This window comes from Stegostoma tigrinum, chromosome 47, assembly GCF_030684315.1.
Source record: "Stegostoma tigrinum isolate sSteTig4 chromosome 47, sSteTig4.hap1, whole genome shotgun sequence".
NCBI lineage: Eukaryota > Metazoa > Chordata > Chondrichthyes > Orectolobiformes > Stegostomatidae > Stegostoma > Stegostoma tigrinum.
In genome coordinates, this window is record NC_081400.1 from 5573447 (window position 1) to 5585457 (window position 12011).

The window sequence follows — 12011 nt, forward strand, 5'->3', positions numbered from 1 at the left end:
CTAAAAAAGCTTTTACTATCCTCCTTTATATTTTTGGCCAGTTTTCCTTCATAGCTCATTTTTTCTCTCTGTATTGCCTTTTTAGTTAACCGCTGTTGCTCTTTAAAAGCTTCCCCGTCCTCCGGCTTCCCACTCATCTTTGCTATGTTATACTTCTCTTTTATTTTTAAACAGTCCTTAATTTTCCTCGTCAGCCACGGCTGCCCCTGCCTCCCCTTCGGATCTTTCTTCCTCTTTGGTATGAACTGATCCTGCACCTTCTGCATTATATCCGGAAATACCTGCCGTTGCTGTTCCACTGCCATCCCTGCTGGGGTATTGTACCATTGAACTGTGGCCAGCTACTCCCTCATAGCTCCATAGTTCCCTTTATTCAACTGCAATACTGACACTTCCGATTCTCCCTTCTCCCTCTCAAACTGCAGATTAAAACTTATCATATTATGGTCACTACCCCCTAATGGCTCCTTTACTTTGAGGTCCCTGATCAAATCCGGTTCATTGCACAACACCAGATCCAGAATTGCCTCCTCCCTGGTAGGCTCCAGTACAAGCTGTTCTAAGAATCCATCTCGGAGGCACTCTACAACTCCCTTTCTTGGGGTCCAGTACCATCCTGATTCTCCCAGTCTACCCGCATGTTGAAATCTCCCATAACAACTGTAGTAATACCTTTGTGACAGGCCAATTTCAACTCTTGATTCAACCTGCACCCTACCTCCTGGCTACTGTTTGGGGGCCTGTAGATAACTCCCATTAGGGTCTTTCTACCCTTAGAATTTCTCAGCTCTATCCATACTGACTCTACATCTCCTGTCTCTATGTCCTCCCTCGCAAGGGACCGAATATCATTCCTCACCAACATCTTTGTAGCAACAGTGAGAATTGATGGGTGTGTGTTTTTCCATATGATCTGACAAAAATCCAACCTGCTTTGCCTCCTCTGCCCCTTCGCGCACCCGCACGCTCTCTCACTCTGTTTCTTTTTTCCCTCATTGCAGGACGAAGGTGGAAGATGACCCAGGAGACCAATCAAAACCAAGTGCCCATGTTGTGTCCGACAGGCTGCGGTTTCTATGGGAATCCCCGCACCAACGGCATGTGTTCTGTCTGCTATCGGGATTACCTGCAGAGGCAGAACAGCAGCGAGAGAGTAACCCCCACAGGTACGATGGGTTAACATCTTCACCCCGCCTACTAACCCTTCGAACAGTTGTTTCGGGGGTGGGGGGAGCCTCTCGGGGTCCAGTTGGCGGGGGGGGGGCGCCTGGGTGCGGTCTGCGTCTCTGTTCGCTCCCCCCGCCTCACTGTTGCCCACCTTGGCCTCTGTATTAACACTGCGAACTGGTCACAGGATTGCGGGAACAAGGCTGTCGAGGGCTGGCTGTGCCTACGGCTCCACCTAGAGGTGATCGGCGGTGCCAGGGCATCCTGCTCGGGGAGGGAACGCTCAGAGCAGTGCTCCCCCCTCACCTCCGACCCGACTAATTTGTCCCATTTGTCAGTCTTAATGGCTTCTGTCCGCTTCGCCGCCAACAGGAACCACGGCTACCAGTACGCCGACAGACCCGGCCCTTGCTCAGAGCCTGGAGGCCAGCCCACAAGACCCCTCACCCGTCTCCGTCACTGCCAACTCCTCGCCAGTACAGGGCATCTTGGAAAACGCCAGGTAGGGCCTGTGTGATTCCGTTTTTGGTTTTCAATCAGCGGTGGCTCCCACTGCCAGTGGGGCTAATAGGGAGATAGAGATGGGCAGAAGGGCTCCAGGAGCGTGGGCAGGTGATAGATGGACAGGCGAGGGAGGAGGGCCTGTCTTGGCCATTCTGCTGACCTTTGGTCACCCAACGAAGTTGGCGGCCCAGAGGTCAAGGTGTCAATGCATTCCCCCCCCAACCCCCCCCTTCCACTGAGGAGAAGTTTGGTTTTTGGGGGGGTGGGGGGGATCTTTCATTCACCTCCCACTGTTGCGTTGTTACCCCCGCAGGGTGCGGGGTGGGAGTGGAAACCTCTTCGGGAGGCCATCAGCTGCTCCTCCCATAACCTGAAAGAGGCCTTGCGGCCCCCGGCTCCTGTGCCAGCCCTGGGAAGGAGCTCGCCAATTCAACCCCCATTTCCTCTCCCTCTCGCCGCAGCCCCACGAGTCCGCTCCTTCCTGTCAACCCGTTACCCATCCACAAACTCATTCAAATCCAAACCCCCACCTCGTGCCAGTGGGGAATGGGCTCTTCAATGTGACCTCACCCCTGTGCCAATGTCACCCTGACCGTTAGCGCAGTGACCTTTCTGGACCCTTGCCAACCTGTGCACTGAGTTCCCCCTGGGAGGTGACCATCCTGTCCCACGATTGGCTGCCTCCATCTCCGAAGGCTCGCCGTCTCTCCATATGGTGATTGCAGCGAGGGAAGCAAAATGGCCGATGGTGGCCATCGTGCTCCTTTGCCTTTGTCATGGGCCAGACCAAACCCCCACCTCCCCAAAATATTCAGAAATTGGTCTAGACCCAATAGTTTTCCCCTGTTTTAGAGGTCTGACCTTCCAGATGCAATTTGACTGGCCCAACTAAAAGCGAAACACTAGAGTGAAAGTAGAACTAAAAGAGGAAGTGATTGGAATAATAACAGTTGGCGAGCTTAACACAACAGTAGATGCAGTAACAATTACGAATGAACTGTCCCAACGGAGGGACATGTGCTCAACACACCCATTGACAAAAAAGGCAAATTCAGAAAACCGATGGCCTCGCACACAGCTCCTTTGGCCCGACAGGGGGTGAAAAAACAACATTCTGAGAGTGTAGCACGCCTTTCAACGCTGCCAAGACCCTGCTACGCCTGCTACTCCCAAAAACAAGAACTCTGTGGAGCTTGACTACACCCGGCCAGGATGCTTCTACTGTAGCAACTCGTTTTTCTTTCTAAACAAAGCCAAGGCCTCCCAAGCTGTTTACTCAAGGAGTTTAGTCATGAAGGGCATGAGGTGGTAGACAAGGTTCTATTCCTCAGGGTAAGGGGAGTCCAGAACTGGAGGGGCATGGGTTTAAGGGAAAAGGGGCCTGAGGGGGCAACTTCTTCCCCGCAGAGGGTGTATGGAGTGAGCTGCCAAGGGAAGTGGGCGGGAGCTGGTACAGTTGGAAACATGGATAGGAAGGGTTTATAGGAACAGGGCGCCAAATGGGGCAGGATTTGTTGTGGGTATGGGGTAGGCGTGGATGACTTGGGCCGAAGGGTCCGTCACAGCTCGAGGACGCTACGGGAGCTAGACCAGTTTGCCGGGCCCTCCGCGGGTTTAACCCCCTCTGTGTCGACATCTGTCCCCCAGCCCAGCCAATCGGACGGCCAGCCTGGAGAGTACGGAAGTAGCACATGAGGAGATTGCGGAAGGTAACAGCCTCTAGCAGGGTCTGGTATGGGCACAGGTTTCAGAGTGAGACCGGCAAGGAGCTGGGGGGGGAGAGTCGGGGGGCGGGGGGGGCTCGCTCCCCCGGGGGGTGGGGTGTGGTGTTTGGGAAAGAATGGGGGGGCTTGCTCACGCGGGGGCGTGGGGGCGAATGGGGTCTCGCCCCCTTTGGAGGGGGGGTGTGGGAGAGAATGGGGGGCTCGCTCCCTTTGTGGGGGGGTGTGGGAGAGAATGGGGGGCTCGTTCCCTTTGGGGGGGCAGGTGTGTGAAAGAGTGGGAGGGCTCACTTCTGCCAATGGGGGCAGTGTGGGAGAGAATGGGGGGCTCACTCACTTTGGGGGGGCTGTGGGAGAGAATGGTGGCTCATTCTCTTTGTTGGGGGAGGATTTGGGAGAGAATGGGGGGGCTCGTTCCCTTTGGGGGGGGTGTGGGAGAGAATGGGGGCTCATTCCCTTTTGGCGGGGTGTGTGGGAGAGAATGGGGGGGTTCACTCCCTTTGTTGGGGTGTGTGGGGGAGAATGGGGGGCTTGGTCACTTTGGGAGGGGATTGGGAGAGAATCGGGGGCTCATTCACTTTGAGGGGGCAGGTGGGAGAGAATGGGTGTCTTGTTCCCTTTGAGAGGGTATGTGGGAGAAATTGGGGGTCTCACTCCCTTTGAGGGGGGTGCGGAGGGCGGGGTGTAGGTGTGCGTCCCTGTGTCAGCACTGTCTCTCGAATCTACCCTGGGTGATCCGGTCCGATCCTCTCCCTCTCTCTTCCCTCTGTCTCTGTCTGTGTCTCTCTCTCTATCTCTGTCTCTCCTGCTCGATCCATGTCTGGCTCTCTCTCTCTGTCTCGCGCGCTCTCCGTCTCTCGCGCGCTCTCCGTCTCGCGCGCGCTCTCCGTCTCGCGCGCGCTCTCCGTCTCGCGCGCGCTCTCCGTCTCGCGCGCGCTCTCCGTCTCGCGCGCGCTCTCCGTCTCGCGCGCGCTCTCCGTCTCGCGCGCGCTCTCCGTCTCGCGCGCGCTCTCCGTCTCGCGCGCTCTCTTGTCACTCTGAGTCTGTCTCTATGTCTCTCTCTCTCTCCTCTGCCTCTCTGCCTCTCTGCGTCTCTGTCTCGCTCTCTGCTCTCTCGCTCGCGCTCTCTCTCTCTCGCTCTTTCTCTCTCTCTCTCTTTCTCTCTCTCTCTCTCTCTCGCTCGCTCTCGTAGCTTCATCATCAGCAGCCGATGACCCACAGGGATCCCAGGATGATCCAGAAAAGTCCCCAGAGAAGAACAAGAAAAGGAATCGGTGCTTTCTGTGCAAGAAGAAAGTTGGCCTGACAGGTGAGGGAGACACTGGGCACAGTGCTGTGCCAGCCTGCTCAGGGCTGGCTCCCTATTGGAGATCCTGTTTCAGTCAATGTTCAACTTATATAGAGGAGGGTCAGCGCTGAGGGAGCGGGCACTGTCGGAGGGTCAGTGCTGAGGGAGCGGACGCTGTCGGAGTGTCAGCGCTGGGGGAGCGGGCAATGATGTGTACGTGTGAGGGAGAGGGTAGGGGTGCAGCATGAGTGGGTGAGGGGCAGATTTTGTGAGAGAGAGAGTGGGACAGGATGAAGGGCAGTGTGAGAGGGGGTGAGGCAGATGGGGAGTGTTTATGTGTGAGCGAAGAGAAAAGTGTGCAATAGGCAGTGCGTGAGTGTGCAAGGGACAGTGTGTGATGGGCAGTGCGTGAGTGTGCGAGGGACAGTGTGTTGTGGGAAGGCTGTGAGTGTGCGAGGGACAGTGTGTGATGGGAACGCTGTGAGTGTGCGAGGGACAGTGTGTGATGGGAAGGCTGTGAGTGTGCGAGGGACAGTGTGTGATGGGAAGGCTGTGAGTGTGCGAGGGACAGTGTGTGATGGGAAGGCTGTGAGTGCGTGAGGAGCAGTGTACGTTGGGATGAAGGGGAGGCATGAGGGACAGTGTGAGTGTGTGTGAGGGACAGAGTGAGTGAGTATGTGTGATGGGAGGGGTGTGAGTGTGAGGGAATGAGTGAAAGTGTGTGTGTGTGTGTGTGTGTGTGTGTGTGTGTGTGTGTGCGCGCGCGCGCGCACGCACGCAAGGGGATGTGAGACAGGGAGGTATGTGCAGGCGATGGGGTGAGGGGAAGGGGATGTATGAGCGTGTGCGAGTGTGACTGTGTGAGGGGAGAGGGGGAGTGTGTGTGAGGAGGGGGGTGAGGGGGAGTGTTCTGTGGGTGAGGAGGGGGTGTGTGTGTGAGGTGAGGGGAAGTGTGTGCACGAGGGGGTGAGGGGGAGTGTGTCTGTGTGAGGAGGGGAGTGAGTGTGCAAGGTGGTGAGGGAGAGGGGGTGTGTGTGAGGAGGGGGTGAGTGTGCGAGGTGGTGAGGGAGAGGGGGAGTGTGTGTGTGTGTGAGGAGGGCGTGGGTGTGTGAGGTGGTGAGGGAGAGGAGGAGTGTGTGTGTGGAGGGAGTGAGTGTTCAAGGTGGTGAGGGTTAGTGTGTGTGTGTGTGAATGTGTGTGTGGGAGGGAGTGTGTACAAGGAAGGTGTGAGAATGCGAGATGGTGAGTGTGCAAGGTGGTGAGGGGGAGTGCGTGTGTTTGAGGGGGTGTGCGCGCGAGGGGACGAGGGGTAGCGTGTGTGTGCGCTAGGGGGTGAGGGGGAGTGAGTGTGTATGTGTGTGTGCGTGCACGTGTGTGCGAGGGGGAGTGTGTGTGTGTGCGTGCATGCGTGCAAGGGGGTGACGGGGAGTGTGTGTGTGTGCATGCGAGGGGGAGTGTATGTGTGTGTGTGTGTGCGCGAGGGGGCGAGGGGAAGCATGCATGTGCGTGCGAGGGGGAGTGTGTGCGTGCGCGTGCGAGGGGGAGTGTGTGTGTGTGCGCGCGTGCGAGGGGGAGTGTGTGTGTGTGCGCGTGCGCGCGAGGGGGAGTGTGCGTGTGTGTGTGTGCACGAGGGGGCGAGGGGGAGCATGCATGTGCGTGCGAGGGGGAGTGTGTGTGTGTGTGTGCGCGCGTGCGAGGGGGAGTGTGTGTGTGCGTGCGCGTGCGAGGGGGAGTGTGTGTGTGCGCGTGCGAGGGGGAGTGTGTGTGCGCGTGCGCGTGCGAGGGGGAGTGTGTGTGTGCGTGCGCGTGCGAGGGGGAGTGTGTATGAGTGTGTGCGTGCGAGGGAGAATGTGTGTGTGCGCGCGTGCGAGGGGGAGTGTGTGTGTGTGCGTGCGAGGGGGAGTGTGTGTGCGTGCGAGGGGGAGTGTGTGTGTGTGTGCGCGTGCGAGGGGGAGTGTCCGTGTGCGCGTGCGAGGGGGAGTGTGTGTGTGTGCGTGCGTGCGAGGGGGAGTGTTTGTGTGTGTGCGTGCGTGTGAGGGGGAGTGTTTGTGTGTGTGCGTGCGTGCGAGGGGGAGTGTTTGTGTGTGTGCGTGCGTGCAAGGGGGAGTGTGTGTGTGTGTGCGTGCGAGGGGGAGCATGCGTGTGCGGGGGCGAGGGGGAGCATGCGTGTGTACGCGTGCGAAGGGATGAGGGGGAGTGTGCGAGCGTGGACGAGGGGGAGTGTGCTTGTGCGCGCGCAAGGGGACCAGTGGGAGTGAGCGAGGGTGAGGGTGAGAGTGAGAGGGGGAGTGTGTTGGGGGGTATGGGGCAATGAGCAAGTGGGTGAGGGGTTGTGTTGTGAGGGAGTGAGTGTGAGGGAGTGGGGATGAGGTGGAGTGCGTGAGGGAGTGAGGGACAGTGTGAGTATATGTGTGGGCGCTTGAGGGTGAAGCGTAGTGAGGAAGTGGGTGGGGGGTTGGGAGTGAGGGTGAGGGGGACTGGGTGAGGGGGAGACGGGGGTGAGCGAGGGGACCAGGGGAGCCGGGCGGAGAGCGAGGGGATGGGTGGGGGTGTGAGTGAGGTGGGTGAGGGTGAGTGGGCGAGGGGGTTGAGCGAGGAGGTGATGGGGTGAGGGGGAGCGAGCGATGGGATGAGTGGGTGGGTGAGGGTGAGTGAGCAAGGGGGTGAGGGGGTTGAGCGAGGGGGGTGAGTGGGGTGGGTGAGGGTGAGTGGGTGAGGGGGTTGAGCGAGGCGGTGAGGGGGAGCGAGCGAGTGGGTGATGGGGTGAGGGGGAGCGAGCGAGTGGGTGACAGGGTGAGGGGGTTGAGCGAGGGGTGGAGGGGGAGTGGGTGACGGGGTGAGGGGGGAGCGGGCGAGCCTGCGGTTGCCTCCCTCTGACGGCTGTGCGGTTCGGCAGGGTTTGAGTGTCGCTGTGGGAACCTGTTCTGCTCTGTGCACCGATACTCCGACATGCACAACTGCTGCTTCGACTACAAGGCAGACGCTGCTGAGAAACTCCGTAAGGAGAACCCCATGGTCGTTGGAGAAAAACTGCAGAAGATATAGAGAGGAACAAAGTCTGCGAATAAACAGCGTTTCTGCATGACTCCCAATATTATACATTTCACTTCCTGGGTTTGGTTTCTTTCCACTCCTCTTCATTTTGATTTACTTTTTCTTTTCTCTCCCTCTCTCTCTTAACTCTTCTCCATCCTTTCAAAAACTGAGACTGTGTGAGAGAGAGCGTGAGTGTGTGCGCATGCATGATCAGTCTGTGTGTGTGTGTGTGTGTGTGTGTGTGTGTACACGCACTCAGTCTGTGCGCACGTGTGTGTGTGTGTGTGTGTGCGCGCGCGCACTGTGTATGTGCATTCTCAGTCTCTGTGTGCGTGTGCACGTGCGCGAGAGAGGAGTGTGTGAGAGAGTGTGCATGAGCACGTGTGTGTGAGCGAGAGTGCATCTCTGAACATTTCACACGGCGAAGGGGGCGAGGGAATGGAATCCTGATGGGTGCTATTTCCTTGTATCAGAGATAATGGGAACTGCAGATGCTGGAGAATCCAAGATAATAAAACGTGAGGCTGGATGAACACAGCAGGCCAAGCAGCATCTCAGGAGCACAAAAGCTGACGTTTCGGGCCTAGACCCTTCATCATGAGAGGGGGATGGGGAGAGGGTTCTGGAATAAATAGGGAGAGAGGGGGAGGCGGACCGAAGATGGAGAGTAAAGAAGATAGGTGGAGAGAGTATAGGTGGGGAGGTAGGGAGGGGATAGGTCAGTTCAGGGAAGACGGACAGGTCAAGGAGGTGGGATGAGGTTAGTAAGTAGCTGGGGGTGTGGCTTGGGGTGGGAGGAAGGGATGGGTGAGAGGAAGAACCGGTTAGGGAGGCAGAGACAGGTTGGACTGGTTTTGGGATGCAGTGGGTGGGGGGAAGAGCTGGGCTGGTTGTGTGGTGCAGTGGGTGGAGGGGACGAACTGGGCTGGTTTTGGGATGCGGTGAGGGAAGGGGAGATTTTGAAGCTGGTGAAGTCCACATTGATACCATATGGCTGCAGGGTTCCCAGGCGGAATATGAGCTGCTGTTCCTGCAACCTTCGGGTGGCATCATTGTGGCACTGCAGGAGGCCCATGATGGACATGTCATCCAGAGAATGGGAGGGGGAGTGGAAATGGTTTGCGACTGGGAGGTGCAGTTGTTTGTTGCGAACTGAGAGGAGGTGTTCTGCAAAGCGGTCCCCAAGCCTCCGCTTGGTTTCCCCAATGTAGAGGAAGCCGCAAGATGACATTCCACATTAAGCAGAGGTTCACCTGCACATCTGCCAATGTGGTATACTGCATCCACTGTACCCGGTGCGGCTTCCTCTACATTGGGGAAACCAAGCGGAGGCTTGGGGACCGCTTTGCAGAACACCTCCGCTCAGTTCGCAACAAACAACTGCACCTCCCAGTCGCAAACCATTTCCACTCCCCCTCCCATTCTCTAGATGACATGTCCATCATGGGCCTCCTGCACTGCCACAATGATGCCACCCGAAGGTTGCAGGAACAGCAACTCATATTCCGCTTGGGAACCCTGCAGCCTAATGGTATCAATGTGGACTTCACCAGCTTCAAAATCTCCCCTTCCCCCACCGCATCCCTAAACCAGCCCAGTTCGTCCCCTCCCTGCACTGTACCACACAACCAGCCCAGCTCTTCCCCCCCACCCACTGCATCCCAAAACCAGTCCAACCTGTCTCTGCCTCCCTAACCGGTTCTTCCTCTCACCCATCCCTTCCTCCCACCCCAAGCCGCACCCCCAGCTACCTACTAACCTCATCCCACCTCCTTGACCTGTCCGTCTTCCCTGGACTGACCTATCCCCTCCCTACCTCCCCACCTATACTCTCTCCACCTATCTTCTTTACTCTCCATCTTCGGTCCGCCTCCCCCTCTCTCCCTATTTATTCCAGTTTCCTCTCCCCATCCCCCTCTCTGATGAAGGGTCTAGGCCCGAAACGTCAGCTTTTGTGCTCCTGAGATGCTGCTTGGCCTGCTGTGTTCATCCAGCCTCACATTTTATTATCTTGGTGCTATTTCCTTTCTGTTCGCCTGTTGGGATTTGGCCAACGGTGTTTCAAACTCGTCGCCCACAAAATAAGAAATCGCCGCAGTCTCTGTCTCTTTCCCTCCTCCCTTGTCTCTCAAATTATATAATTTGCACCGACATCTCTGTTTGAGTTCCTGTCTCTCTCTCTTCTCCTCCACCCCAACCTTCGCTCAAACCTCCTTTCCATCTCCAGACTGCACAGCGCTAGTTCAGATCGGGTTCCGAAACCACCGACACTGAGCTGTCCTCTGTACTTCCAAACCCAGCCGTAACAGGCAGATGTTACGTATGCTGGAAATCTGAAGCTTGATCTTGGGATAAAACTCAGTATATCTGGCAACCTCTGCAGGGAGAGACCCAACACTTCCGAGTCCGGGAGAATCACTGCAGATTTGGGAGAGTCTCCGGTGAGAGGCAGATGCAGAAGTTAAAGTTTCGGACTTGCAGGAGAAAAAGTAACAGGGCTCATGTCTTGAGTTATCTTCGGAAGCGAAAAAGACTGGAAGATGTTGAACTATGAAGCATAGATGCTTGAGGTCTGAGCCAAGAACAGAAAATTGCTGGAGAAACTCAACAGGTCGGGCAGCTGGAGAGAGAGAGCAAGTGTTTGTCTCTTGTCAGACCTGTTGAGTTTAATTTCTGTTTTTGTTTCCAGCGCAAGACCCAGACCTGGTTTCTCTCTCTCACACACACACACAGATGTTGCCTGAGCCGCTGAGTTTCTCCAGCATATTCTGTTTTTGTTTCCGGCACAAGTCAAGAAACCTGTTTCTCTCTCTCTCTCTCGATACATCTTCCTCTCAACATTTCTCTATCTGCGTCTCTGTGTACATTTCTCCCTGTACCTCTCTCTCTCTCTACAACTCTACCCTCTCCCTCTCACACACACACACAAAACGCTGCCCAACCTGGTACATTTCCCCCAGACTCTGCTGCTTTAACTATTTCTCGCTCTCTCTCACTCCTTCTCTCACAGACATCTGCCTGGTTTGGCGGAGTTTGCCCAGCGTTCTCTCGGCTCATTGCGAACAGGAGTCTCGTCGGATGGAGGGGGGGAATGGGCGAGTTAATGGTTGGCAGTACATTGCTCGGGCAACTCCCCACCCTTGAAATTGAGTTCAAGGGAATTTAGATCTGAGTGAAAATACGAGACTCATCATGGCTAGAGAGACAAGCTGTGTCCTTCCTTCCTTGCTGTGGTACCAGGAGAAGCTCCTGGGACGAAGTGTGCGTGCACGCAGCTATCAGGGCCGTGAGTGATTTGAAATAAAATTTGAGATCAGTTTATGCTGTTTCCGAGTCCTCTCTCTCTTCCGTTTCCCGTCTGCGTGTGCTGTTCAAGGCCCCTTGGGCAAGCAAGAGGCCCTTTGGCCCATTATCTCCATGCCCCGCCCTCCCCAACCCACCTCCAAAACAGGCCTCAACTGGGGCTCAGCCCTGGCCCCGCCAGGAGGCAGCGGGGAGGGACGTAAGCTCGGCCAGAGAGGGAGGTCCCACCGCCAAACAGGCCCTGAAGGCACAGCCAGAGATGGGGGTGATAGAGATAGGGAGGGGGTGTAGGGGTCTCGGGGGGGTGTCAGAAATAGGTAGGAGGCTGGAGGGAGTGACAGTGATATGGAGGGGATGAGAAATGAGCAGGTTTGGACTGGGAGCCAGTGAACAGTTTGGTAAACACGGATTGTTGGAGACCTCTGCGCCGATTCCCATTCGGCTCAACCCAGTTTATTCCTGGCACTTTGACAGCATCATTTAGTCAGAGCGATCAGAATTCCTTGTGTCTTTCTCCAGGCCGTTTGCAGGAGGTTTAGTCAATTTCTCAATTTAATGGGCATTCCAATCCCTTGGATGGTGATTGCCTGCTTTCATTACCAAGAATGTATTCTGTGAAAAAGTTCCCTCAGTCATAGGGAGCGACCATTAGCCTCGTGCTGTTCAGGGTTTCCTGAGGTGCTGACAGTCTGTTTAACAATAGGAGTGAAAGCAATGGGGCAGCGTGGTGGCTCAGCAGATAGCACGACTGCCTCATGGCACCATAGATCCAGGTTCGCTACCACCCTCGGGCATCTGTGTGGAATTTGCACATTCTCCCTGTGTATCTGCGTGGGTTTCCTCCCACAGTCCAAAGATGTTCAGGGTTACGGTGTGTTGGCCGTGCTAACTACTCCTGTAGTGCCCAAGGATGTGCGGGTTAGGGTGGACTGGCCGTGCTAAATTGTCCCGTAGTGCCCAGGGATGTGCGGATTAGGGTGGGTTGTTTGTGC

At 56.4% G+C, this 12011-nt stretch overlaps 1 protein-coding gene across 2 annotated transcripts; it reads left to right on the forward strand.

The window, feature by feature from the left end:
- The first annotated feature begins 1004 nt into the window (after positions 1-1004).
- LOC125450607 (AN1-type zinc finger protein 6-like) lies at positions 1005-11017 on the forward strand. Of its 2 annotated transcripts, none has more exons than XM_059643034.1 (5): positions 1005-1166; positions 1540-1669; positions 3319-3380; positions 4585-4701; positions 10727-11017. In XM_059643034.1, exons 1-5 carry the CDS (start codon positions 1016-1018, stop codon positions 10858-10860), a joined length of 594 nt encoding a protein of 197 aa, XP_059499017.1. In that variant the 5' UTR covers positions 1005-1015; the 3' UTR covers positions 10861-11017. The 2 variants fall into 2 exon arrangements, with proteins under 2 accessions (XP_059499017.1, XP_048382569.1); XM_048526612.2 differs by lacking the exon at positions 10727-11017 and adding an exon at positions 7577-8242.
- The last annotated feature ends 994 nt before the right edge of the window (positions 11018-12011 follow it).

Bases quoted from the DNA above. Each gene is read 5' to 3' on its own strand.
- LOC125450607 (XM_048526612.2), top strand. From the start codon at position 1,016: ATGACCCAGGAGACCAATCAAAACCAAGTGCCCATGTTGTGTCCGACA. The intron at 1,670-3,318 runs GTAGGGCCTGTG...TCTGTCCCCCAG, and splicing joins GGCATCTTGGAAAACGCCAG to CCCAGCCAATCGGACGGCCA. The intron at 3,381-4,584 runs GTAACAGCCTCT...TCGCTCTCGTAG, and splicing joins ACATGAGGAGATTGCGGAAG to CTTCATCATCAGCAGCCGAT.